This window comes from Pseudogymnoascus destructans (assembly GCF_001641265.1).
Source record: "Pseudogymnoascus destructans isolate 20631-21 unplaced genomic scaffold scaffold_9, whole genome shotgun sequence".
Classification (NCBI taxonomy): domain Eukaryota; kingdom Fungi; phylum Ascomycota; class Leotiomycetes; order Thelebolales; family Thelebolaceae; genus Pseudogymnoascus; species Pseudogymnoascus destructans.
In genome coordinates, this window is record NW_020167528.1 from 1,235,699 (window position 1) to 1,263,518 (window position 27,820).

At 48.7% G+C, this 27,820-nt stretch overlaps 8 protein-coding genes across 8 annotated transcripts; 5 read left to right on the forward strand and 3 right to left on the reverse strand.

The window, feature by feature from the left end:
* The first annotated feature begins 103 nt into the window (after positions 1-103).
* Positions 104-4,253, forward strand: VC83_04461 (uncharacterized protein). Its single transcript, XM_024468092.1, has 2 exons — positions 104-236; positions 287-4,253. The coding sequence occupies exon 2, from the start codon at positions 344-346 to the stop codon at positions 4,094-4,096; it is 3,753 nt and encodes a 1,250-aa protein (XP_024324352.1). The 5' UTR covers positions 104-236; positions 287-343; the 3' UTR covers positions 4,097-4,253.
* On the reverse strand, positions 4,252-5,528 carry RPF2 (rRNA-binding ribosome biosynthesis protein rpf2). The gene is made up of 2 exons (XM_024468093.1): positions 5,477-5,528; positions 4,252-5,418 (listed from the first exon to the last, which is right to left on the reverse strand). Exons 1-2 carry the CDS (start codon positions 5,488-5,490, stop codon positions 4,458-4,460), a joined length of 975 nt encoding a protein of 324 aa, XP_024324351.1. The 5' UTR covers positions 5,491-5,528; the 3' UTR covers positions 4,252-4,457.
* VC83_04463 (uncharacterized protein) lies at positions 5,529-7,011 on the forward strand. The gene is made up of 4 exons (XM_024468094.1): positions 5,529-5,985; positions 6,052-6,167; positions 6,235-6,261; positions 6,319-7,011. The coding sequence occupies exons 1-4, from the start codon at positions 5,962-5,964 to the stop codon at positions 6,815-6,817; spliced, it is 666 nt and encodes a 221-aa protein (XP_024324350.1). The 5' UTR covers positions 5,529-5,961; the 3' UTR covers positions 6,818-7,011.
* A 190-nt stretch (positions 7,012-7,201) lies between these two features.
* TUB1_2 (alpha-tubulin) lies at positions 7,202-9,244 on the reverse strand. Its single transcript, XM_024468095.1, has 4 exons — positions 9,142-9,244; positions 8,981-9,039; positions 8,606-8,916; positions 7,202-8,480 (listed from the first exon to the last, which is right to left on the reverse strand). Exons 1-4 carry the CDS (start codon positions 9,151-9,153, stop codon positions 7,492-7,494), a joined length of 1,371 nt encoding a protein of 456 aa, XP_024324349.1. The 5' UTR covers positions 9,154-9,244; the 3' UTR covers positions 7,202-7,491.
* A 206-nt stretch (positions 9,245-9,450) lies between these two features.
* On the forward strand, positions 9,451-15,049 carry LRRCC1 (leucine rich repeat). The gene has a single exon (XM_024468096.1). It carries the CDS (start codon positions 9,845-9,847, stop codon positions 14,552-14,554), a length of 4,710 nt encoding a protein of 1,569 aa, XP_024324348.1. The 5' UTR covers positions 9,451-9,844; the 3' UTR covers positions 14,555-15,049.
* Positions 15,050-15,599: 550 nt separating this feature from the next.
* VC83_04466 (uncharacterized protein) lies at positions 15,600-16,596 on the forward strand (the record flags this gene model as incomplete). Its single annotated transcript, XM_024468097.1, has 3 exons — positions 15,600-15,944; positions 16,001-16,293; positions 16,422-16,596. 3 exons carry the CDS (start codon positions 15,600-15,602, stop codon positions 16,594-16,596), a joined length of 813 nt encoding a protein of 270 aa, XP_024324347.1.
* Positions 16,597-18,344: 1,748 nt separating this feature from the next.
* On the reverse strand, positions 18,345-18,838 carry VC83_04467 (uncharacterized protein; the record flags this gene model as incomplete). The annotated part of the gene is made up of 2 exons (XM_024468098.1): positions 18,345-18,592; positions 18,715-18,838. 2 exons carry the CDS (start codon positions 18,836-18,838, stop codon positions 18,345-18,347), a joined length of 372 nt encoding a protein of 123 aa, XP_024324346.1.
* A 4-nt stretch (positions 18,839-18,842) lies between these two features.
* On the forward strand, positions 18,843-20,500 carry VC83_04468 (uncharacterized protein). The gene has a single exon (XM_024468099.1). It carries the CDS (start codon positions 19,104-19,106, stop codon positions 19,974-19,976), a length of 873 nt encoding a protein of 290 aa, XP_024324345.1. The 5' UTR covers positions 18,843-19,103; the 3' UTR covers positions 19,977-20,500.
* Positions 20,501-27,820: the final 7,320 nt, after the last annotated feature.

A 27,820-nucleotide genomic window follows, 5' to 3' on the forward strand; every position in this document is an offset into this window, starting at 1 on the left:
TGGGTGGGGTTTGATTTGATGGGGGGATAGCTGTTGGTGAAATACGATTTTGGGGAATGTGGGAATGAATAGTATTTGAAAGGGTGTTTTGCGGAATATGAAGTGGATATTGAATACTATAAATGCATAGTCGACTCGACAACGGCGCCAACATATCCTACCTGCACATGCTTACCAGGGACACTATTATAGATAAATGAACTGCCAGGCGTCGTGAAAAGAGTCAATTTTATAAGGTTTGGACACGCATATTAATTATGTAGAACTTTCTCTTCTAACTGCCGAGAAACACACAAGGACTGGAACAGATCATGCGATGTTTTAGGTACTCCGACGAAAACGGATGCCTGCACCAGGAGGTCACCTGATTTGGCGTAAAGTGACACGCGCTCGGAAGCACGTTGTCGCGACGACATGGTTCTCCACTTCCACGCACCAAGTTTGCTCCCAGGCACAAACGGCAACACCAACCGCGTCGTTTCGTTTCGATTGGACTAAATATGCCATGGACAGCAACAATAACTCTCGCCAGCCATCAAATTCAAGTCGCCTGGGCTCCAATCAGGATTTCTCGGGCGTTTCCATTCCCCAAGACAAAGGCCCGACGGCTCATGAAATGGCAGCCCTGGAGAGGGCTCGTCTGCAGGTGGCAAACCTCGGCGACGGAATGGCGCTCTGCTTTGACGACGAGGTAATCTGCGAAGGATCAGACGCAGAGGACGGTCCCCTGGCAAAGGCGGAGCGGCAGAAACGGCGCGAGGCTATCGAATTACGATACATTGCTGGGCATGCTCCCCTGATAATGTCAGCGCAGCTTAGAGGACCATTCGACAAGAATAGCGGATGGGTAAACCCGTGGCGATCGAAACGGCCAACCCAAAAGCAGCCAACGAATAGAACGACAGTTACGGAGCCCCTGAATCTCGCTCATAAAACCACCTCAGTCGTCGGTTTGGGAAAGCGCCGCAGGAATGACAGCAACTCATCCAGCTCCGTTGGTACGCGAACCAAAGCATTGGCCGAATGCTCCAGTACGTCAATGGATATAGTCATTAATCGCCAGCCAGGGCGGCCCCAACTATATTCTGGATTCAAGCGGTTTGCCGCAAATCAGCTTGAGAGGCCCACGGATTTTGCGAGCCTGGACGAGCGGGAAAATATATTGCAAAAGCGAGGCGCTGGCATAAAGAGGAGGGCCGATACAAACTGGTTAAAAGGGGCCGATGTTGGGAAACGCTCTCGCAACAACTGGCCAGATCTCACGTCGCCAACGCCGAAGGAGAGGACACGAGATATCATCAGCAATGACAATGCTATAATAGATGCGTCTAGTATGTCTATGTCTGATGTGAACATCGCGAAATTTAATCGGCAACTATCTGCTGAAACGGCGAGCCTGTCTGAATTTGAAGATATCCCAATTTCGACAGCGGATTCTATACACTCAAAACGCACCGCGATTCAGAGGCGTGGCGATGGCAATGTCCAGCCTACTCCCAATGTTACTGCCAAAAAATCTGAAGATACGCAGCGTGAAATATCGATGGGACCAGATTCTGCGTCTAGAGTGTATGTGGAATCGGCATCTAGTGCGCGAAGTGTGGATGGAGATGGGTCAGATTCGGCCATGGAAATCGGCCGCACAGCTCCCGACTATTCTTTGGACAGGAGTTCATTCGTGGAGCCTGAGTCATCTCTTGGACACAAATCAGTACAGTCATGTGCTTCAGTGCTATCATTTGAGCCTTCGCCCGTTCATACTATTTCGCGAAGCCAACTGAGTCAGGAAATACTCCATGGCCTCTCACAGGCTTCACAGCTAGCTCGTTCAGCTGAGAAACTGACACCCCTAAAGCCACGCGACTCTGCATTGAATATTGTCGAACGTCATCCATCGGACCTGGCGAAGCGGAATGGTCTATCACTCTCGAGTAGGAAGACACCTTCGCAACTTGCCCCAGCATCATTAAACCATACATCACAAGCAAGAAGTCAATCGCATCCCCTCCCAAAAAGCCCCGTGGAGGTGAAAATGCTCAAACCTAAAATAAATGACCCATCACGAAGCTTCGATTCTCCGTTGCCACCAGGCAGTTTGAAGTATCGCAGAGTCAAGCGCAAAGCGCCAACCCCGATCGAGTGCAGCCAGGGTGGTGATACAAGTAATGTTATTGGGAAGCAGAAGACACCAGAGGCAGCTCCTCTTCAACCAATAGAGGTTCGAGATGACGCACACAAAAAAGACGTTGTGTCTCCTGCTAGCCAAGCTCTGAATTATGTCGATCTAGCGAAGGACCAGTTTTCAACTTCTGACTCTGGGCAGCAGCCGCCTGGCTCCGTGCCGATTATTGAGATAACCGACAACGACGCAGATGAGAATTCAGAAACGAAACCATTGGGTAGAGATATTGACGATCAGGCGCCCACGCATACCTCTGTTCCTCCAATCTCGCCAGCTATTAAGGATGGGGCCAATAGATTGGAAGCCGGGGATGAGAGTTGTCCTAAGCCAATAATTGATGGTCGCGGAAGCGAAAGCAGCTTTGATGCACCTGCTATGCGAGGTCAAGAAAGCGGAGAAAGTGAGGGCCTCTTAGCCATCCAACCGGCCCCTGGGACTCAGCCGCCGCCTCCCATCGAAACCGCAGCAGAGACACTCAGCGGAGATGTCGAACACAGAAAAGAACCGACCTTTGAAGATGTTACATTATCACAGGACCCAGGCTCTCCACTAGCATCTCCTGAGCTTACAGACAACGAGTCCACGCTCGTGCAAATATTACAACATGGATCCCAAGGGCCTAATTCGAAATCTTCGCCATTACCGCCATTGCCTGATATTGTCGACGACGACCAATTGTCAGAGGCAAGCTTTATGTCTGCCACCGATGAGTCTAGTTCGAAATCCCTACCCGCACCTGCTGGTGTTGAAGATGACCAAGTTTCAGAGGCAAGCTTTACGTTTGCTCCAGAAGAGGTCGACTCCCTTCCTGCACCGCAAAGTCCTTGGGCAGCTGAGGAGGATGTACCTGCACCCCAATCCCTTTTGATCGAGCCCACCGTCGGTACCGGAAATTTCTCAATGAGCCAAAGTAAAGACGCTGCTGTACTGCTTACACGTACCGAATCACACTACTCCGCCGCCGGTTCATCCGTCCACAATGTCGAATTATCCGTCCGCAATCCCGAATCGGCCGACTACAACTCCGAACCACCCCAATCCAACGAAGTTGTTGACAGCGGCCCTGCATCTCTGAGGTTGATACCGACAGGTTCTGCTCCGCCATCCCCGGATCATCTCTCGGGCAAGTCGCACACTCCACAATCGGCCAGTGTCGGAAACCAAGATCTGCTCCCCCTATCCAACCCCTGGGCGAACAACACACAGAGTCCAATAATACATCCAAGTCCCATAAAACGTAAGAAGCGCGTCTCTTTCAACCCTCAGCCACTCGACAGCGACAATGAAGATAAACAACCCAACCAGCCAAACAACAACGCGCCCGAGTCACGGGACCTCTCCTGTCCGCCTCCACCACCGGAAGCTGAGTCACTTACAGAGGGAGATAATTCGTTTCACCGGAAGCTCAAGTGGACGAGTGGGATACTATCTAGACGCGCATCGAATGACCAGCTTAGCGTGCCCAGAGAGGATACTGTTCCAGGTAGTCCCGGCGTTGGTGCTATGGCCGAAGCATTTTTGGCTGCTGATGCAAGGGTTCAATCTACGGATAGCAATTCCGGAGAAGTGCGTGATAAGAATGAATTTGCTGGGTCTGAGAGTTTCGACCTAGTCGAGGACGGAGAACAGCAGGACAAAGTCGTCGCAGCTTCCGCTGTGCGAGCTATTCCGCTTATGACGGAGAGCCAGCTGGTTAACCCCTGGGGCGATGAGGATGAGGCACCCCTGTTTTGTATGGCAGACTGTAGGCCTGAAGAGGATGATGGGCTAGTGGAGGATGTGCTAAGTGATATGGATGCGATGCTGGGTGACTGGAATGTAGATGCAGAGTTGGATCGTGCGAAGAGGGAAGGGAGAGGGAAGACGGGAAGAGATGAGACTGCCAGGGAGAGGCTAGTGGAGGCGGGCTATTAGTGTATAATTGGAAGGCTGAGGTCTTGATGCCGAGCTATTGGAAAGCTCAGGTGTGACGGTACAAATAGAGTTGAGAGGTTATAATGGTTGGGGCTGGTTTCTTTAGTGTCGCTGGCTAGCTGCCTTGTATAGAATATCACACGCTTGAACAACTACCCATTTATTCTATGACCATGAATACGAATCACTGTATAATGCACAAGGAATTCAGCGTCATGCTTCAGAAACGAATACAGCTTAGTTTCTCAAGCCCTATAGACAACCTCTTCGCCCGGAGCATACATGAGTACCAGGACTATCGCATTCCCTCCACCAAACACCAAACGCCCATTGTTAAACCCTAACAGCCCTTATCTCCGACTCAGACAGCAACCTTCTTTTTCGACTTCTTAGTCTCGACCTCATCCTTCATCTCGATATCCTCAGCATCAACGATCAACGAGTCCCTAGTCCTCTTCAACCCCTTCATCTTCCTCGTCTGCAGCTCCCCAAGATCCTGCTTGCCGAGATGTATCCTTCCGACCTTGTCACCCACAATATCAGTCGAGATGTTCTTCTTCGGCCTCTCCAGCGTCGTCCTCGCCTTCCTCATCGCCTCCTTGAGCATAGCCTCCTCAGCATCCTTTATCCTCCCAACACGGAAATCCATGCGAGGACCCATCTCCTCAACCTCCACACGGGGAAGCTTCTGTCCGCTCTTCTTGGTCTTGATCAGGTACACCCTAAGATGTATTTTTGGCTTCGCCTCCTCCCCATCGACAGTGTCGCGTGCCGCGATAGACACCAAGTACTGCAACCCCTCCACATCAACTTTCTCAGCCGGCTCGCCCTTGAAGAAGTCCGTGAAGAAGCTCTTCGCCATAGTGTACTCGTTCGGGATTGGACTCTCAAAAGGCGTACCGCTGAACAGCAGCATTGGCTTAAGTCCCACAGCGCACTTCTTGTTCTTGAACTGGCTGAGTAGGCGCAAGCTATCCGGATCGAGGTTCAGCTCCAGCATATCGAGGACCTTGTAACCAAAGGTACGCACGAGCGTCAGCGCATGCGGGCGCTTCTTGCTGGAGGAGCCGAAGACGAGCAGCGAGGCGTCGTTCTTCTCGCTGAAGAACTCGAGGGAGGTGGCATCCTCGAAGGGGTGGATCTCGTTCTTTTTGGTGAACTTCTGCGCTAGCGGTCGGCGCAGCGAGTACAGGTCTGTGAGCGCATCTTGCGTCTTCTGCGAGCACGAGGTGCCGCGGAGGAAGAGCGCCTTCTTGGGATTCTCGACGGGCTTGGGGGCCTTCTTGTCGAGGGCGCGCTTGGAGCGGGCGTTGCGGGGTTTTCTGCCAATGGGTTAGTTTTTAATCGCCTTGTTGGGGAAATTTGCGTTTTAAAACGTACATTTGGCGGAGCATTGTGTTGTTATGTTGTCTCCAGGATTCTGCTCGTCGAAGCTGCCCTCATAGAAATCAGGGAAAAAGATTCTCGAAATGTTCCAAATCGATAGTGGTCACGTGGAGATAATGCAACGTTGGGCACTAGTTACTTGTGCCTTACAATTTAGGTTGGCTCTGTCACAAGAGAATCATCAGTATCACCGTATTCAGCATAGCATCCCTGCAGTTTGTGGGGTAAGGCTTTGGACCATCCCACTCGGCCTACGATCATCTCCAACGCCGAGAGCATCATCGTTCTCCAACTCCAACCGGCGCTCACTATATTACTGCGCCTGTCGCCTGTAACGACCTCTGCATTGTTTACTTTTTATCTCCTTTAATACCCCATGCAGATTTGCCAATAGCTCTCACCTGGCTTTCTGCTTTCGAGGTGTCTTTGCGCTGAGCGACGACGTTATCTGAGATCTCAGCCGAGGCACATCCGCCGAAATGGCCACGGCTAACGCAGTATACGTGAGTAAACAACGCTGAAAACCACAACACTTCGTGATGGAATCGTGCTGATGATAGGGGATATAGAAAGCTCTCAATGAGATAGTGCTCAATCCTAAATATGCCGACTTATTCGCCCTCGTGAAAGCCGCGCGCAATGGTGCTGTTTACGGCGCAAAAATCCGTTTCCCCCATGCCTTGGTGTATGCATCCCCTCCCACCCTCGCTCCTCCTCCTAGGCAAGCAAACATACTGACAATGATTTCATAGCATGATCTTTCTCTTCCGCTCCGGAACGTAAGTCACAACCCCCCATCCCCCCTTCTACCCAAAGCTAACCGCCCCTCCCTTCAGATTCAGAGAAAAGGCCCGGCTAGTCTACAAAGCCACGCGCACACATGCCCAAAACCTTTCCCGCTTTGCGGTAATCTATAAAATGGTCATGATCGCGCTCCGACGCCTCAACCCCACCGGCAAAGAGGGCCCCTACGACACCTTCTTCGCCGGGCTGATGGGCGGATACGTCGTGTTCGGGCAGCGCAACCCGCGCACGGGCAACGTGTCGGGGGTCAGCCAGCAGATCGTCATATACATCTTCGCGCGTGTGGTGCTGGGGTTGGCGAAGCTGAGCGTGGAGCCGAGCACGGGGATCGTGACGAATGCGCAGCTGTCGAATAAGATTAAGGATAATGCGTGGCCGGTGTTTGCGGCGATGAGCTGGGGGGCGGTGATGTATGTGTTCAGGTGGCACCCGGATAGCTTGCAGTCGAGCTTGCGGAGCAGTATGAGCTATATTTATGTGCAGAGCGATCATTGGGATAGCTTGAAGACGCTGGTGTGGCATAATAAATAGGTGTCTGGAGAGTGGTTGGTTGGGGCTTGTGGATATCAAGGGTGGGAGGATGCGTTCATGGCGGGTTCATGAATGATGTTACGAGTAGGTTGCCGTCTCGAGGGACCGTGTTATAGAGACGTATGGATCTCTCGCAACGTTGGTTGAAATAACCATGGTGCATAGGATCATATTAAGAATTGTAGATAGGCGCGCATATCAATAAATAGATTTTGCTCAAGAGACTGATTTGTACTCGTGCCGCCCAATGTTCCGAAGAACTGTAGATAACCGCTGATTTGCGGAACTATGATTAAAATTGATGTGCTCAGTCACCCAGGGTTATAATCAACCAATCAGTCCCTCATAAATAGAGGTAAAGAGATAAATTATATTAGTTTCAAGGCCCTCTTCACATTTTAGGGGTGCAAGCACCAATAAAATAAAATATAAAAGCTTTCAATTCTAGTATTTTCATTCCTCAACGTCCCCGCATCACAATTATTTTATTCATAAATCAGAACTAGTATATACGCATCCAATCTGGACAAAGAGGATATACTACCACGATACTGTCATACTCATCAAATCCCACAGAACATAACCGCTCAAAACGGAACGCTAGATACTCAAATCCACGAAACCAGTCCGCTCTCAACAGATCGGGCACACTGGATTTCTCTGCGACTCAAAGCTTAATACTCGACGTCATCAGGGGCAAAGGCCTCGCCATCGGCGCCAACCTCCTCGTAATCTCTCTCGAGAGCGGCCAAATCCTCTCTCGCCTCGTTGAACTCGCCCTCCTCCATGCCCTCACCGACGTACCAGTGCACGAAGGCACGCTTGTTGTACATCAGATCGAACTTGTGGTCGAGGCGGCTCCAGGCCTCCGCGATGGCGGTCGTGTTGCTCAGCATGCTAACGGCGCGGTCGACCTCCGCGAGGGCACTGTCTGGGTTCGAAGCAGATGCCGGGACAACAACGGGCTTCTGGTAGTTGATACCGATCTTGAAGCCGGTCGGGCACCACTCGACGAGGTTGAATGACTGTTTGGCCTTGAGACTTGCGACGGCGGCGTTGCATTCACGGGGGACAACATCGCCACGGTACAGGAGCGCGACGGCCATATACTTTCCGGCACGCGGGTCGCAGACAACCATCTGGTTGTTGGGCTCGAAGCACTGTAGGGTCAGTTCCTGGACCTTGAAGCTCTCGTGGCTGGACTTCTTGGCGGAGATGACTGGGGCGTAGGAGACGAGTGGGTAGTGGATGCGCGGGAACGGGACGAGGTTGGTCTGGAACTCGTTTAGATCGACATTGAGCGCGCCGTCAAAGCGGAGGGAGGAGGTAATCGAAGACACGACCTGGGCGATCAGGCGGTTCAGGTGCTCGAAGTTGGGGCGGGGAATATCGAGCGAACGGCGGCAGATGTCGTAGATGGCCTCATTGTCGACGAGGAAAGTGCAGTCTGAGTTCTCAATGGTAGAGTGGGTGGAGAGCACGGCGTTGTACGGCTCAACAACGGCAGTGGAGACGCGAGGAGATGGGTAGATGGCGAACTCCAGCTTGCACTTCTTGCCGTAGTCAGTGCTGAGGCGCTCCAGAAGGAGGGATCCAAAGCCAGACCCAGTTCCACCACCGAATGAGTGGAAAATTAGGAATCCCTGGAGAGATGAGCAGTTATCTATTTGCATGTTAGTTGAGGAACGCCTTCATGTTCACAATGCAATTGGCAGATTTAAATGCGACAAAGGTCGCATAAAAGGTGTCCAATCTATAGATATGGTCAGGATAGAGGCATTGTCTTACCAGCGACACGTCGGACTTTGTCAACCACAGTGTCAACCAATTCCTTGCCAATTGTGTAGTGGCCTCTTGCGTAGTTGTTTGCTGCATCTTCCTTGCCGCTTACGAGAAGCTCGGGGTGGAATAGCTCTCGGTAGGTGCCAGTGCGAACCTCGTCGATTGGGCTGGGGTCGAGATCGACAAAGATAGATCGGGGAACGTATTTTCCGCTTGCAGTCTCGTTGAAGAAGGTCTCGTTAGACCCGGTTTCGGCGATATCTCTGGTCTCGGGATCCGGGCGACCATCGGGCAAAAGGCCATGCTCAAGGAGATAGCTAGGAACAAGTTAGAAAATCAGTTATAATTATAAAAAAATATTAAAATTCACAAAGTACTTACAGCTCCCAAGCAGCATTTCCAAGCTGAACACCAGCTTGGCCAATGTGGATGTGACAGATCTAAGCTCCGTGTCAGAACAGCGAGTTCGTGCTAACGAAATGCTCACCGACTCGCACTTTGGAGAGTCTAATGAGCAGATAGTACGGGTTAATAGGTCTTACTTCGCCCCTCATTGTGTCCAATGAATATATTCAAATGATCAATATGGTGGGTAGTATCGGGTATCAATTAAGCACAACTCGACAAGAGAGCGGCGTCTTGCTGTGCAATACTAATAAGGGGGTAAATGGGGTCAATGGTGGGGTTGTGGTGTTGGTTATTGGCTTAGTCATCAATCACATGATGTGTATACTTGCGCACCTAAAACAACGATATGGCTGTTTATGAGGCATCGAACCATTCGTGACATTTAGGGAAAATTAATAGCCAACTTTGCTTTACCTTAACTTAGATCATGTAAACATTGGAAGGCTTATTTGTTATTAGAATTACTTACAAAATAATGAGGCTCTGGCAAACCTTAAGAGCCTTATATTGAGGTTTTCTGGAACGCGTTGCTCTGCCAACACGTGGCAACGATAAGCCAGAAGCAGGCGCGTGTTTGGTGATCGGGCTCGTCAGACACGGGTTTCTTTTGTGCGAAAAACAAGAAAATCTGGCGACCTTGGACGACAGATACTAACAACAGATACACATTACAACAAACATCAATACGGTTATAGTACGAACTAGCGACGGTTATCACGAGGCCGTCTGTCAGCAACTCCAAGCACTTCACGACGCGCAAATATCTCTCCAACACAACAACGACCTCCATGTCGCATAACTTATAACAACATCGGACCCAACCAACAGCAACCCGCGATGGAGAGTGCCTGGCTGGATTCTCTTTCGGAAGATTGGATCTCACAGCCAAACTCCGAACATTCTCCCGCAGGTTCCCTCCCATCACTCCCAGGAAGCACACCGCCATCATCAAACTCCGTTCAAGAACGCCCCTTCGCAAGTCGCATACCAGTCCTGAAGTCTTTGGGCCAACCCAGCCATGACTCGAGTGCGCTGCCATTGGGTGAGCGAAGTCCAAATTCGTATAACGTTCCCATACCACATACCTCGAAACAGAGTTCAAAATTGCGAAACGAAATTTCAGCTGCCGGGCAAGACAGAAGGGTTTCGAGAACCCTGTCAGTATCGTCTTCCCAATCTGTTCAGCATCATACAGTGCAGCATAGGTCAATAAGCTCGTCACCACAAAAGTCGCGAAATACCCCGGAATGGAAGAAGAGGCTCCTGCATGGAGACGTTGCGTACGGAGACCAGCGTGATTTGTTCAGTCCAGTCGGTCTGGAGAACATATTCAAGCCACCGCCACCAACAAGACAATCTTCAGCCAAATCATCATTGGAGCTACAATCCAAGTCGGAGGATGTGACAATGCGATCAAGCCCTCCTCCATACAAACCTAAAGAGGTGCCACAACCTTCAGAACGGCAAGGTCCCAAACCCATAAGTTACAAATTAGCAGATACCGGCAGCGACCAATTCTCAGAATGCGACCTGAGCCAAAGCAGTAGCTTTCGACCACGGAATACTGTGAGCCGGAAAGCGTCAAGTCGAAATCCCTTGGTCCACGACATTGCGCTGGAGGAAGCTGGCGTTGAGGAAGAATCAGGGGGAGAGGATGACGAGATTGATGACTTGGAGATTTCGAAGGGAATGGACAGCGATGCCCATCTCCAAGTTACCCCTCAGAAACAGGATATCGATATTTTGAGCAAACGGCAACCGAAATCTCCACTCAAGGATCCCACGCCCAAACGAAGGCGAACATTACACGACTCTGATATTGACAATCTGTCCATTGACAATGTCATCTACAATTCGGTTCTCGAAAGCCATCAGAATATCCAGTCTGTTATTGGCAAGAAGAGGAAGGATGCCAGGCATGGCAACGATAACGAATCCGCAAACCCCGAAGTCATGGCTACGCGCCAGGTCCTCCAGCCTCGTACACTATCCGTGAGCCAGCGGCGCAATTCCAGCTCAGAGATTGATCTCAACACTGTTTCAAGACCACCGCCATGGAGCCAAAAAGAATTGACCGAACAACAGCAAAAGATTGCAAGAGTTCAGGCAGAACTAGACATGACGCGCCCAACGGGCCCTTTTGTTGGAATTAACCACCACATGTCGAATGACAGCCGCAAGCCATCCATGACTACTCAGGACTTCTTAGATGAAGCCAAAAAGATTATGGCAGGAATTCGAGGAAAATCGCGGCCTCAATGTGGATTGAATAGCCTCGAGGAGTCGGAATCGGAAATATCCAGCTTGAATCAGGCAAACGACTCGCAAAATCCCGACTACGAGGAGTCTTACCAGGAGTCTACGACAGAGCCATTTTCGAGGCCGCCGAGTCGCGAAGGTGGTGCGCCTGTCCCACGGCAAGCAAAGGAACAAAGTGACCCAGAACTTCTAAGCCACTTGAAAAAGTATGAAGAGTGGAGTGATTTTGATGCATTGGTTGCCTCCTCCATCCCATCAACTGTCCCCGTCAAAACCAACGAAGACGCAGCACCCAAACAGGGTAATACTGAAGACGGAGTTGTTGCGAAGCCTACCGGTTGGACTTTGAATCATGACATGCCTTACGAAAGCGACCCACCAAACATCCAAATCACAGAATATCCCCAACTTCAGCGAAAGCGAAAGCATTCTACATCGTCTTTACCAGGTGGAGGTGATGACGGGGCTGCCCACTCGCATGGATCGAATCCATCCTCAGGGCACTCAACCAACCGATCTATCCCTACTGGGTCCTCCAGAAACTCGGATTCTCGACGGATGATAGCACCCCATACCGTTTCCCACCTTATCCCAGAGCAGCTTGCAGGAATGGTATTTGACCGTGAAAAAGGGATATGGGTAAAGCGCAAAGCCACTGACCCAAAGATCTTGGGGAATGTGTTACCCTCTGATGACGATGATCCCTTTGGAGATATCCCGGATCTCACTGTGGACGAAATACAGGAGATGCAGAGGATACGAGCTGTAACCGCAAAACAGCGCGAGGAATCCCGTCTTTTGATTGTCCAGGAGTACCAAGGCCAGTTTAATTTCTGTAAAGGTGAAGGGCTTGGCTCACATCACGTATTTGGGAGCGCTCCTACAACAAGTGAGCCCAAACACAGCGGATCTGAGCCGTCACTTTCTGCGCCGCCTACATCGAGCAGTGGCATTCCGGACACGCAAGTGACGACATGGGACGAACAGCCAGAAGCTTCTGCTAAATCTGATACCGAGGCCATTGCCGACGTAGACCCGATAGCTACTACCCACGAAAAAACCCTGAAAGAAGTCATTGAGGAAGACGCTGAAGAGGAGATTTCAATCAATGGGAGCAGGTCACAAGTATGGAACGATGTCAAGCCTCGACGCAGCGTAACCATTTCATTCTCATCGCCATTTTCGTCTATGATGCAGGATAACTCGAATGAGAACCCAGCATCTCGTATTTTCGGCCACTATCATGAAGAGGAGCAAGATGTGAGTATCAATGGGCGAGCCGAAGCCTCCAGGTTTCAGCAACGGGAATCCGCAACTCAACTTCGATCGTCCCAACGCGGTGCGCCTCGTTGCTCCTCCTTTGGCGCGCAGAATTTCACCAGGCGTCCCGTGTCCCGTATAGACGAACGCGACGAAGATTCTTTTGCGGAATATATGGAAAATGGAGGTGCCCGGAGGAATCTCAGTATAGCCGTCACGACCCCAATGCCAGTCAGAAACACGTCTCGTCAAATTTCGACCGTCCAGCAGACACCGGATATTGGAATTGGCCATGGCTCTCTCTATCAGCTAAGCCCGCTGTCTGATTTCACCATGAACCATGCCGAAGAATCTTTTGCGTTCGAGGTCAGCTATGTAGCACCAGTGAGCCGTCATCAGCCTGGCTCAAAGAGATCGCTTTCGATGACTGTCAAAGAGCTCGTTCAGCGTATAACTGATGTGGAGCCTTATGAGCCTTACTGGCCGCATATCAGGCAAATCGATCTGAAGAAGAAGAAAATACAGAGTTTGCACATGTTGAGCAAATTCTGTGGTCAACTCGAAGAGCTCGACGTGTCTGATAACGAGATTTCTCAGCTCGATGGCACCCCGGAAACCATCCGGAACTTGCGCATTACGCACAACTCCCTGACTGACCTGACCTCGTGGCAACACTTGAGGAATCTCCAGTATCTGGATATCTCAAACAATGACCTCACTACGTTGGAAGGACTAAAGGATCTAATTCATCTACGTGCTGTTCGTGCAGACTACAACAAGATTAACTCGGTAAATGGTATTTTCGGCCTTGACGGTCTCATCAGTCTCCGCTTGAGGAACAATGCGGTCCACGCCGCAGACTTCACCGGGTGCAACCTTCCTCGATTGATGGACCTTGACCTCAAGGGAAATAAGCTAAAGGCCATTGCTGGCCTCGAGGATTTGCGATCACTTGCAACCCTCCATCTAGAAGATAACTGCCTGGAGACTTTCAATGAGGGCTCCAATCACACTTATCATGGATTGAAGTATCTCAAGCTCAGCGGGAACAATCTCCAGCAGATTGACGTCAGCCACTATCCCAATATCCGCCTACTGTACCTGGACCGCAACCGCCTTGGGAAAGTCGCTGGTCTTCTAAAGGCAAAACACATTGACAGCCTCTCAATGCGCGAGCAGAGAGATTCGGTAATTGACATGTCATTCCTGGACCATAGCTTCGAAGTCAGGAAACTCTTCCTGTCAGGCAATCTCCTCCCCAACTTCGCGCCTCGTGTCGATTTCCTCAACCTGCAATACTTGGAGCTCGCAAACTGCGGCCTGGAATCCCTTTCCGCTGAGTTCGGGCAGATGATGTGCAATGTACGGGTGCTGAACTTGAACTTCAACGCGCTTCACGATCTCAAGCCCCTGCTTGGCATAGTGCGTCTCAAGCGTCTTCACATATCTGGGAACCGCCTCACTCGGCTACGGAAGACTACTGGTGTCCTCGGCCAGTTCTCGAGTCTGTCAAATGTCGACATCAGGAATAACCCCGTGACGTTGGGCTTCTACCCTCATGTCACACAGACGAGAGTTGCTCTCCTTCAGCGCGCAGAGGACGATGCCGAAGTGGCCGTTGAGGACCCATTTACAATACTTGATGGGGATGAGGGGAAGGACAAGGCTTATGCTGGTCGGTTGGATATGGAGACTAGGATGAGGAGGAGAGTCTATGAGATGTTGATGGTGGGTGGATGTCAGAGACTGAAGATGCTAGATGGGTTGCCAGCCAGTACTCAGGTCGCGGACGTCAAGGATGCGGTTTGGGATGAGCTTGTCAAGATTGGGCTTGTTCAAAATACTGTGGGGCAAACCGAAGCTCCGGCAGCTGAGATGGCGCCGCAAACTAATAATGAGGAACAGAAAGGTGGGGATGTAGATCCCGTGCAGGATGAAGTGGTGGAGAAGAAAGAAGAGCAGGTGGTGGAGGAGAAGAAGGAGGGGGAGCGGGAGAGCCAGTGGCCGGCTGAGGATAGTTTTGCTTGAGCGTTTTTACGAGACGATGTTTAATGACTTGGTTGTACAATACCATGAGGGCAGCATTGGGTGGAGTTTTGTTGAAACTTGGCTGTTTTACTTTTGTATAAACAGGGGCGTCTTTTGATTGTCGTTTTTTAAGTAGAGGGGGCTGGCTATGGAGGTTATTGATGTTGATTGCCAATTCGGACTGATGAAATTGCGAAGTTCCACTGTCTGATATATATTTCTCAGCCCTATATTAAGAGGCCTGAGAGGTGGCCATGCCGTTCCTATTGGGTTCATTTCCACGACGTCGCATCCTTCCCGTGTCTGTGTTGAGAGTGATTGATGGGGGTACGGGGATACACAGCCAATTTAGTATACAAATCCCCGATCACAGGTAATCAGTCAGAAGCCTCACAGTAAATAATATAAAATATAGATCAAATTGGATTACTACACTATCCTACGGGCCTACGTATCCTACTTATAATAAGCCCTGGGGGAATCCCCGAAACCCCGGCAGTCTGAGGGCTCTTCAGCTTCAGCTGTGATGGAATTCGGCAGCTGCATGAGATCTCCAATAGCCCACGTCCCAACAGTCTGGATATTACCTAATACGTCACGACACTAGGTACGGAGTAGTGTAGTGACGCATTTTAGTTCCCTGTGGCGATCTCCTCGTCCGCGGTTCAAAATATCACAACCAACAAACTATAAAGTCCTATATAAATTCAAAATTCTTCGTGGACCCTCACAACTGTATCCGCCGTTGTTTATCTATCACCCAAACAAAGCCCCCACATTCGTATCTGATACATCCGCAGCCGCCAAGTAAACGCCGCACGCGGTTATGATCGTTGTAACCTGCAAGTACCTTCCAATAATAAGCTCCGATGACACCCACCTTCCCGCCACAACACTCATATTGACCGCGGTGGCTTATTATTGAATTAATTTCTTTCCATCCCTTCCCTCCCCCCATCACGCGGAATGCAAATTGCCAAGCCGTAATTAGCCTCCAACAAACAGCCAGCCTCACTCTCTTCCCCTCCCTCTCTCTTCTCTCACCATGAACTCCTCCTCTTCCTCCTCCGTAACAGAGGCCTCGTGCGCCAGGATGCGCCCTCTTCCAGTCCACCCATCGCGGCTGCTGCCCCATCAACAGATGCATCGCGAGGGCCCTGTGCCAAGGGCGCCGGGGGAGCGCGAGCCGGACTTCTATGAGCGCATGACGCCGCGGAATCAGCGGCTTACGCAGCTTTATGTGTTCGCGGCGGTCGCGTCGGCGGTGGGGTTATATTTGTTGGTGTGGAGTCTCGGGTTGATCAAGTCGGAGAAACTGTTCAGTGAGGCTGCGAAGACGCACTTGTTGGCGTCGTATGAGTGGGCTGGGTATGGGTTGGTTGTTGCTGCTGTAAGGTTTCACTGGGGAACGCGATTGATTATTGAAGTACTGACTGACGGATCTAGCTCGTGGCTACGGTATTATTGAGCTTTGCCAACATATTACGCATCCTCTCCGTCGAATCGCCGCTCCCAGAAATTTACGCTGCAGCTGCCACTGCCGCCATCTCTGCGCTCGTTGTTATCTTCGGCATCATCAGCTACTCTACCACCGTCAACGCAGGCGCCGAAGACGGCATCCCGTACGACGTCTGTACCGCCCCCGGCGCCGACCCCTGGAAGCGCCTCCCCTGCAACGCCGCAAGCAAGAAGCGCCTCCTAGTCCAGCTGGGCGGGCTCATATGTGCAGGAGCAGCCGCGTGAGTACCACTCCCATCCCAGATCCTCGTCCTTTTATCCACCTTGGCTGTACCTTGGGGGGCATCTGTCATTTCAAGCTTTCCTTACGTAAACTGCGATGGACTGCTGACGTGTAACCCTCGCACAGCATCTTGTGCTTCTTGTTATGCGTGCTGCACGTGAGCGAGTTCCGGAATGAGAGGAGTCAGGGGGGACTCTATGTAAGGACGAGGGGATATACGAGGCTTAGTCTTAACCCGTATGAGGTCCAAGATGAGGATGAGGACGTGGGTGCTGCCGGACCGAGTGTGCATCTCAAGTGAACGATTGCAAGGGGAATATCGAGATGGGAACTGACGACAGAGGGGGCCGGCATGGCGACGGATTGCAGGGAAGGCCTGGTGAATAGCTGGGCCAGGAAGAAGGGGGTACGGCGATTGGGACAATCTTTGGATGGGAATATGACTTGCGTGGGGCCTTGGATGGGAGGGTATCGTGGTTTCTATTTGCATGATCTTGAGGCGTATGATGCACTAGGGGGGTGGATGGTGTATATAGGGGTTTCGGCAGCGGTTATTATACCAGCTCACCTGGGTTTGTGATACTGGGTTCGATTTCTCCCTTCCGATTTTACGTGTGTCTATGCGGAATTGAGGTGCATGGAATGGGGTATAAATAGAGGGTGGCTTCTACTTTCCAGGACCAAACCACGTTCAAGGAGAGACGCACGTCTTAGGAGAAGGGAGTTTTAAACCTCGACGTAAGGTAACAATGGCCCAGATGTTCGGGATCAGTTGCATTGCTAGTCTTGCTCTTGTTGTCGGACAGGTGCTGTTGTCACGACGCTGTTGCTATCGAGTAGCTCTTCTTGTCGGGGAGGTATGTTGTCGAGCAGCCCCTGCTGTCGCCATAAATGCTACTGTCATAGTTGTAAGACTTGTTTACAGCAGTGGCCTTTGCTTCGCCACTATTGACTGTGCAACACAGTCTATATTACGATTGCATAATTTCTTATTTTTTGAGCCTCATCTGCGATAAATGTGGTGTAGATATTCATGAGTTGTTGCCCAATATAATAGTGGGCGGTGCGCGCTTCGACGATGAAAGAACCCATTGACTCGATGCTGATCAAATACATTTACTCGATCTTCTTTGAGTGAAGTGCGGGCTTGCTCAATGATACGGTCAAAGGATTCTAGAATGACGAGAAGATGATGGTCGGCGGGGTCTACAGTTTGGGTGCTCCTAGATCCAACTGGTCGATAGGATTCTAGGTGGAGAATTAGACGAGCTGCTTCATGAAGATCATGGCCTTGAGTACTCCGTATAGCGGGTCCATTGAGTAGTGTCTAACCATGGGGAGACCTGGGTATAATGACGGCCGTGTCCTGGAAGAGACGTTCCGTGGCGTTAAGCTTCTGAGCTAGCTGAAATGTGATCTGGTCTTCAAGGCTAAGTGGGATTGAGTTCGCCGCATTGTCGCCCAGGTTGGCGATGGCACTTGCTAGCCTAGTGTCCATCACAGGCTTCACAACAAACTATCGAAAGAAGTTGCTTCGATAGAAGGTCTGACATTGTCTCTGATAAGAAGAATTGCAAAAACAACAATATTCAATAAGCGCAAGAGCATTCATTACCGTCGTGTTGCGATTACCCTGATACCTATTACCCTGATACCTATCAGGGTAATTACCCTCGAGCTCGAAATGGTTACCTGAGGCCTTTTTCTCACCTGTTGGAGATCCTATATCTGAACAGCTGGTAGATGGTCGAGAAACCTCAGTTGTGGAATCAGGCAAGCCCATGTCTAGATCAATCAATGAATATGCTATTGAATGACGGTGCTTGATTTGTTGAGAAAGCACGGGACCATCTTGGACTCCATAACCAGTTAGCTCCATAACCACAGAGTAATTAGATCCGGGTGTCATGACTAGTGGGAGGGGCTCATAGCTCGGAATCTTCATATCCACAGAAGAAGATGGCGTGATTGAAGGGAACTTCCAGTCTTGCGTATGACGATGGCCGTTGGGATCGATAGGGTCACTGAGCGTTGGTCCTCTGAGGTCGACTATGCCAGATGCGAGCCATTTGCTCCGTCGCCCCGCCTACCTGCTTTGGTAGTTTTTAGATCAGGAGAAAGCTTAATCCCCGAGTCATGGTTGCTACCGAGGTTGACCATTGTTTCTTTGATAATTGAAAGGGCCGTATTGTCGCGCAGTGGCAAGTCAGACATTGGTTGCTGCGTTAAGCGGCCGTACTGGTTTCGACTATTAACGTCGTAGTCTGATATTGTATTTGGATCGAAAACCTTCTCGACTAGAGCCCCGAGGGGTGCGAGAAATTGCTGTACGAGGCATTTGAGCAAGAGATACACCACTCACCCTTTATACACACGACCAAAGCAGCTACCTTTGCCGATGAGCTCAGTCAGAACATACTTTGGTGGACATTGCCAGCCTTCTTAGCAGAGTCATTGACACTCAGTTGCATCCGCTGAGCATCTTCCAGGGCCCTGGACTTGACCGAGCTGCTCTCGATCGGTAGCAACTTGAGACGACCCATCAGCGGCTCGGAGAGATCAAAATGTAGATACGGCGGGCTCCTACGATAGATCCCTGAAATTTGAAGCCTGGAGTCATGCGCCAGTGTCGGTGAAACAAAATTCCAGTGGTATCGACGGATGAATAGTTAATCCGATCACATGCTCTCGTGTCACTTTGGCGAGCATCAATAGGAGAGTTCCTGAACAGGCTCCAACGTTCAAAGCTACCTAAATTTCGGCATTTGGCTACCAAACTTACGTGGATTGAATTATTCGAATTTCGAAATGTCCAAAAATGGCCTCTCACTGCGGAAGCGTGGAAAAGCTGCGCAGGTTTCTCCGCCAGATTCACGCCTCTTCACGCTGCCTGCGGAAATTCGAATTGCTATCTACACCCTTCTCTTGGTATCCCGCAACGCCTTATGTCCTAATGGGATGGCAATTTTTAACGATGTCCAGTCGAGGGAACAATCGGAAATATCTTTTTTCTCTCTTCCACATGAACGGACTCTTGCTATCGCGAGGACTTGCACTCGAGTCCGTGATGAAGTTCTCCCTATTTATTTCGGCTCGAACAACTTCGTGTTTAAAGCGACATGGGACATGTATGCCTATCTTCACATGATTGGTGATTGCCGCAAGTTCATTCAAAATATATCCTTTGCGTATCAAGGCTCGCAGCGAAATGAGGCCTTCGAGCTACTATCTAAGTGTACGAGCTTGAGTTGGTTAGATGTCATGGTAATGGATGAGACTATGAAGGGTGCGAGGAAGCCGCAGGACAATTTGTTTGCCGCAAATGGAATGCGGACATTGAGGGCCATCAGGGGATTAGTGAGGTGTAAGGTCACAGTGAGGGAAATTGAGACTATACGGAGTGAGGATTGGAGGAATCCGAAGTTGTTGTTCAATTTAAATACGAGCGATAAAAGGCGTTTTGATAACGAGAATATCAGGGAGGTTGAAAGAGTGCTGACTCTGGAAATATCGGAGAGAGAAGATGAGGCAGTAGCTCGGTTGAAGGAAGCTCGCGACGAGAGAAATACTAAGAAGGAAAGGGAGCTTGAGACTTGGCGCGTTAAAAATGATTCTGATTGGAAAGAATTTACCAGGAAAAGAGCCATGCGATTAAAAGACGCAAAGAAAGAGGGGGTATGACGACAAAGCGGGAAGACATTCAGAGTGCAAGGTTAAGATAAATCGAGCAAATACGCAGCTCCAATGTCATCGGCGTAACAACAGACCGTGAGCTTCCTGGGCCTGGCGACTTCATGGCGTATGAGCCTCCACTTCCATCCGACATCCTTGTTGATACACCCCCTCAAATTGGGCTTCGGCTAAGCCAAGACGTTCGAATTTCTTCTAAACGCCAACGTTCACTCAGCCATCCTGTTCGAACAACACTTCCTCCAGCCTCACAAGAGGATGCTAAAGCTACGAGACGCCTAGGGACCCCCAGGCCGCTCTGCTCTTTCGGTGAAGGACGAGATCCCGTGCGCGCATTGGCCAGCTTCCGGTGAAGGACGAGCCTCCCCCTGACGACCGCTGGGACGACCGACGGGCCAGCCTTATATGCAGCTACCCTTACAGGCCCTCCGCTGTGCGTGCGATAATCACTCCCGCTACTCCGGTGTTCTCGTACGATGCGGCGCAGCGGGTCGTGGTCTGCCGGGCGTGCGGGTCGTGCGTCGTCCCCGGACGTAGCAACCAGGAGCGACGACTGCGAGCAGCCCCACCGACTTCAAAGGGCCACCCTAAGCGCAACAGTACAGCTGCTGGGCAGCTACGACCTGCGGAGCGCCGAGGAGCTCAGGGGGCACAGGTCGTGGGTGGAGGACAGGTGCCAACGCAATATGTCGTTCAAGAGGTATAGACGTCCAACTCGAGAATGCTCGAGATGAAGTTATCGCACCAATAGATATGGGGTAGGGTTGGTATGCACCAACCATGTTTCATGCCTCAATTTCTCCTTAATATACTCCGTGATGAGCATAAGCATATACTAGTAATTGAGGCGCCCTTTTCGAAGAAATATACCTAATAAGTGAGCCTTTGAAGCTGTTATCTTTGAAGTGGATACATATCATTTGACTCCTGAATTTCCCGACCAGACCGAGACTTATTACGGACTTGGCTCAACTCAATTGTTTCAACTACTTCCCCCCGAGGCAACTGGGCCCTATTGTCATTCTATGGCCTTGCAAGTGAAGGTAGGGTGTAATCACACCCGTCTTGGCTTGGGGGTAGCCCCTCTAAATCTTCTAGCTCCGGGTCAATTAAGTCAAATGTTGATGTATTAGCCTGACTTTGGTAACAAACTTGGCGGCGTTGCCCTCGGTGCTGGGGCTGTAATCGCTGTACCCTTGGTAACGTATAAAGGCCTCGTCATGATTGAATAAAATCAAACCGGTCTTGGTTCCGCTTTGTCCTATCACAGGTATTTGGCTGCCTTGGGCTTCGGTCTGGAATATACTGTAGCGTCATCTTCTCTTGGATATTATCAATTAGAACATTATACTCAAACAATATTTCCTCATCATTCATATAAGTCGAATCAATGATATCTGCAACAGAGTAGTGTTCGAATAGCTGTTCCTGTTCAATTTTCTGGCGGTAGAAGACAAGCATAATTCCCCGTATTGTATCAGGGGTCATTTGGTTGCGCTTATAATTGCAGACAGCATGGACAGTGCTAAAGACTCGATCAACAAGAGCTTCTGAAGCAGGAATACAAAGTATATCCCGGGCCATAGCACCAAGTCCTGGGAATAGTAGTTCGTTTTCTTTTCACCATTTTAATGGTGGTTGATGGGAGGGTGCTAATAAAAGTTAGTAGTGATTACTATAATTATTACTATAAACTTACGGAGGGCAAGGTATTGCTCAATCTCTCCTCCTTGATTTTCAGTTTGACTGATGGAATTATAGCTTCACTTCTGATTCAACATTAGAGCCATTGGGTCCTTGTCTAGTTCCATATAGTGTGATTGGTGCTGCTTCGATCTTTCTTGGTTTGCATAATGTTGAGTGTATAATGTCCGGAATTCCTTCTCAAAATGCCTCCAGTTTGTATTAGGATTCAACCAACAATAATCAGGGTTAAACACTTCCATCTTTAACCGTGGAGATAGAATAGCACCAAAAGCATAGAAGTTACCAATACCTGTGCAAGATAAGCTATAATACTTATCAAGCTTTTGTACAGCTTTATCAATAGCTTTTAAGAGCTTTGGAATCCATGGATCTTGTAATGGTTTAAGCTGACAGGTACACGGTACACTCCTCAAGCCCTTCAAATAGCTCCTCATATGCTGGGAGAACAAAGCCTAGTCATGCACCACTTGCTATACCTATATTTGAAGTCCAGAAGCTAAACTGGCGAGTAACATCAATAAGGTAGGTGATATGTTTCCACTCTTCTGAAGTAATATGGAAGATAATAGCTGGAGTAAACTCAGTTGTAAACTTATTTACTGCTCCCTGGAGTAGGACCGCTCATAGCATCATATGTAGTGTTGAATCCCACCAGGTTGACACATCTTGGATAAGTCGTAGGACTTTTGCTCCATCTTTAATGCATTGTCTTTGAATTCCCATAAATCGATCTCTTTGCTATGAGCTAGAATTCACAAAGACAGCTACCTTCCAAAGCTAGTATAGTATTAGTTGTGATTACTATAATGATTACTATAAACATACCTTGGCAAGTGTCCATGGAAGGCCCTTTTCCTTACTTAGATCTTTGAGTTCGTCTACTGAATTGTCATCCCAGTCAATCTGTAGCTCTGAGTTTGATGGGTTTAATCGAATTGACCCAAGGAGAGCCTTCTGTGTAAGCTGAACAATATGTGCAAAGCATGGGATATGATGAATACGTCCATCATGGTATCTTGTTGGCTCAGACGATAACTCAGCTATCATATCATTGATAATTGCCATCATTGAAGTATTGTTACTTGCATTATCAGTTGTAATGCAATGAACTCTACCATCTAGGTGATATTGAGATATAACATGCTGAACAATAGTCGCAAGGTCTTTCCCAGTATGGGCTCCATCAAGATACTCACATTTCTCAGTGATGAATGTAGCCATAATACCCATGAAGGAGTGACTTGTTCCAGGGCTAGACCAATTGTCAAGGGATAATGCACACCTTGACCCAGAGACAAGACCATGAAGGGCAATCTGTTGTGCATTATCCACCATAACATCAAGGCGCCGCCGTAGGGTTGTTGGTGAAGGAAGTGGATATTTCTGGTTCTGCCATAGTGCCATCTCTCTCTATATAGGATTCTCAACTGATCGGAATGATATGTTTAGAGATACTACAGTTTCAAGAACATAACTATAGAATGCTTCGCTTGGATCATCTTCTGGTTGTAGGCGCATGGTCTAAATAATAGTTAGACATAACGTGCATGTATAACGAAAGTGCCAAACAAGCGAAAGTGCCAAAATATCGCGACTACCCCATAAGAATTGCGATAAATCCACCACAACAATATAAATTAATTAAAACTACTCGGAGTCCTCTTCCTCAGACCTGTCTATTACAATCTGACAAGTGCGCGCATTGTGTCCAGTCTCACCACACTTGCCACAGCGACGTGCATGGGTTTCTTCCCTTGGCTTCCGACCACTACTTGCCCTTATTTCTTGCTCTACTTGCTGCACAACGTCCCTCTCGTCCTGTAGCTCCTGTGCTACCTGTTGACTAAGTGATCCTCCTTGCTGTAGTCGTGTTTTTTTAGCTCTCCGGCGCTTGCTTAGCACTTCATTTGCCTGTCGCAGGTTTTGGTTCTCTGGCTTTAACAATGCTAATTGATGCATTATTTGCGATGCACCCTTTGTAAACTGGTCAACAGCTGCATAGATTGAGGTTGGAGAGCTATTTTGATGATGCGCAATTCGGTTTTTAATGAAAGTAGACTGTGATACAACTTCAGTTGGGTTATTTGGTGTCTGAGAAACCCATGGTTGAGCGGTGTTTGGGCGAGAGGTTGGAGGTGTTGGCGTCTTAAACCTAAGGTCAAGTGTAGATATTACACTCTCAGGGCTAAATGGAAGAAGCCCAGCACCTCGGAACCCTCCCTGAATATTGCTTTCTGTCATTGCAATGTTAAATGCAGCGTGGAAGGCAGGAAAGAAGTCATCCTTAGTAATGTGAATAATATGAGCCTGCATCATATCTTCAATTTGCCAACCGTAAGCTCTCTTTAATGGGCCAAAACAGCCAACATCAAGTGGTTGGAGTATATGGGAAGAGTGAGCAGGCATACAAAGCGTAATAATGTTGTGTTCTTTGCAGTACTCCTCAAACTTGTCTGAGTGGTGGCTCTCATGACCATCAAGGACTAACAAGCGATAACCACCAACACTCCGGGGCTTTGTGTGCTTCTCAAAATGCTGAATCCAATCCATACCTCTCTCGTTTGTAGTCCAGCCATTTGCAGTAACAGCGATTACCCAATCTGCTGGAAATCCGCTATTCTCATACCAAGATGCAAGGTGGTTTTTACCTGCCACAATGACAAATGGCGGCACTGCCCAACCTTGAGAACTAACGCCTTGGATTACTGTAACCCATTCCCAGATTGCCAGGCTGCACCTTTTTTGCCTTTGCCCGCCCATCTGAGCTCGTTACTACCGTTGCGCTTGAGATGACGCCCATCATAAACCCAGTCTCATCAAAGTTGTAGATATCTGCACTGTTGATGCCATACTTTAGAATTGTGTTCCATACAAGCTCAAACCAGCCACGAATGACTTCTGGATCTTCGCACTTAGCCCTCTGGTAGTCGTATTTTCGCTGGAAGCATGTCCGGAGCTCTACATGGCGCTTAACAAAGTTTGAAGCCCAACGTGACCCGACGCGTGGCGCGTCGCATGTTGCAAGTAGTCGATTTGCCATATCTTCAACAATAGACAACTGAGGAGGGAACCCTTTAGCAGCTAAGTCAAGTATATACTGAACAAGAACTGATTCCTCTAGGTTACTTAATTTCTGTAAGTTGGCTTGGATATCGCGTCGTGAAGGTACGCCTTGTAAACGGTGACGTAGCTTGCAGTGGTCTACGGAATAGATCCTAGCTGCAACTCGAAGGCGCAAATTTGGGTCGCTTTGCATAGCTTGGATAGCTAGCACTAATTTGCCTTCATCATTTTTATGGCGCATGTTTTGTTGTGGAGGAATTTAACATTTAGTTGGGGGGGTTGGCCACCGCATGATTTTGGCGCTTTCACTTGTTTGGCACTTTCGTTATACATGCACGTTAATTTACAAGCAATTACTATATTTATTACTATAGATCTATGTTACGCCATGACTCCTAAATTTCCCGACCAGACCGAGACTTATTACGGACCTGGCTTAACTCAACTGTTTCAACTACTGCCTTCTGGGGCAACTGGGCCCCATTATCCTTCCGTGATTTCTTTGCAATAGGAAGTGAAGGTAGTAAATAATCACCCTCACTCTGGCTAGGGGGTACCCCCTCAAAATCGTCTACCTCATGGTCAATAAAGTCAAAAGTTGAGAGATCAACTTGACTTTGGTAACGAACTTGGCTTTGCTGGCCTTGTGACCGCTGTACACTTGGCAAGCTATGGAGACCTCGTCGTGATTGAACAAATTCAAACTGGTCTTTGTTCCACCTTGTCCAGTCATAGGTATTTGGCTGCCTTGGGCTTCGGTCTGGAATGTACTGTAGTGCCATCTTCTCCTGAATATTATCAATTAGAGCATTATACTCAAATGATATTTCCTCATCATTCATATAGGTTGAATCAATAATATCCGTAACTGAGTAGTGTTCAAAGAGATGTTCCCGTTCGATTTTCTGTCGGTAGAAGACAAGCATAATACCCCTTATTGTCTCAGGGGCCATCTGGTTGCGCCTATAATTGCAGACAGCACGGGCAGTACTAAAGACCCGCTCAACGAGGGCTTCAGATGCAGGAATACAAAGTATATCCCGGGCCATAGCAGCAAGCCCAGGGAATAATCGCTCGTTATCTTTCCGCCATAATAATGGTGGTTGGTGGGAGGGTGCTAGTAAAAGTTAGTAATTATTACTATAATTATTACTATAGACTTACGGAGAGCAAGGTACCGCTCAATCTCTCCTCCCTGGTCAGTGGCCTGACTTAAGGAGTTATAGCTTCGCTTCTGATTTAACATTAAAGCCATTGGGTCCTTGTCTAGTTCTGTATACTGTGACTGGTGCTGCTTTGACCTAATGTTGAGTATATAGTGCCCGGAATTGCTTCTCAAAATCCCTCTGCCAGTTTGTTTCAGGATTTAACCAACAATAGTCAGGGTTAAACACTTCCATCTTTAACCGGGGAGATAGAATAGCTCCAAAGGCATAGAAGCTTCCAGTACCTGTACAAGATCTTGTATAATACTTGTCAAGCTTTTGAATAGCTTTATCAATAGCTATAAGAAGCTTTTTGATCCATGGGTCTTGTAGTAGCTTTAGCCGATGGGTACACTCCTCAAGCCCTTCAAATAGCTCGTCATATGCTGGTAAAACAAAGCCTAGTTGAGCACCACTTGCTATACCCATGTTTGAGGTCCAGAAGCTTAACTGGCGAGTAACATCAATAAGGTAGGTGATGTGTTTCCACTCTGGGGGACTAATATGAAATATATTAGCTGCAGTAAACTCAGTTGTAAACTTATTCACTGCTTCTTGGAGTAAGACTGCTCGTAGCATCATATGTAGGGTTGAGTCCCATCGCGTTAACACATCTTGGATAAGTCGTAAGACCTTTGCTCCATCTTTAATACACTGTCTTTGGATTCCCATAAATATCTCTCTTCGCTGTGAACTTGAATTCACAAAGACAGCTAGCTTCCGAAGCTAGTTTTATATTAGTGGCAATTACTATAAAAATTACTATAAACATACCTTGGCAAGGGTCCATGGAAGGCCCCTCTCTTTACTTAGATCTCTAATCTCGTTGGCTGAATTTTCATCCCAGTCAGTCTGTAGCTCTGAGTTTGTTGGGTTTAATTGGATTGACCCAAGGAGAGCCTTTTGTGCAAGCTGGACAATATGTGCGAAGCATGGTATATTGTAACGCTGACTTCTAAACGATAGAAGACACAGAGGTTCTCTTGCGTAAAGGTTTACTTATCAGAGGAGGCAGGGGATCAGACACAAAGGCTTCAAGTAACACGTTACTAGTATATAACAAATACTGTATTGAGTTGAGCACGAAGCTCCTATCTAAGGAAATACTATCTACTTATATAGTGGCGTCGTGCCTAGTGGACTCTTGGGAACTCACTCGAGTCCTCGGAGTCCTGGACTCTTAGGACTCTTCTCATCATCCTGCGAGTCCATCACGTGCCTAGTGTGTCATACTGACATTCGTTGCACTCAGTTTGCTATCAAACTCAAGAGCAAACTTAGAAATCTCCTCCTCAAACCTACAAGTCACCATACATATCTTGGCTTATCACACCAACAACAGAAGCAATACTACTCAACGATTGCTGCAAACTCTTCTACTACATCTGTTTATGCTACATACATCACGGCATATCATTTGGACACTCATTGAACAAGTTATTAAGAAAATCTCCTCCTTAAGGGGGTGGGCCAATACTACCACATGGCATATCTCTACCAACTAGAGGCCTAGGAACATGAACGATAGCTCTAGAAGCTTCTACAACCCTCTATGATTCATTACACGTCATCGCTCCTTAGTTACCCACAAGATTGGTTAAGTTATGACATAATTTATCTATAGGTACTCTGACCTTGGACCTCCTTTTCACTTCCTATAGGCTAGGAACCCAAGAGATGGTTCTATGGGATTCTCTTACGTTCACTACATGATTAGCAAGCTAGTTGTGGGTCGCACTTGATTTCTAATACATTTACCAAGCCTGGTTAGTCATGGAAAGTCATGGAAAATGAGAGAACTACACTCCTTTGGCATAAATAGGATTGCCCTTTCCTTAAGAAAGGGCAAGCAGACAATAC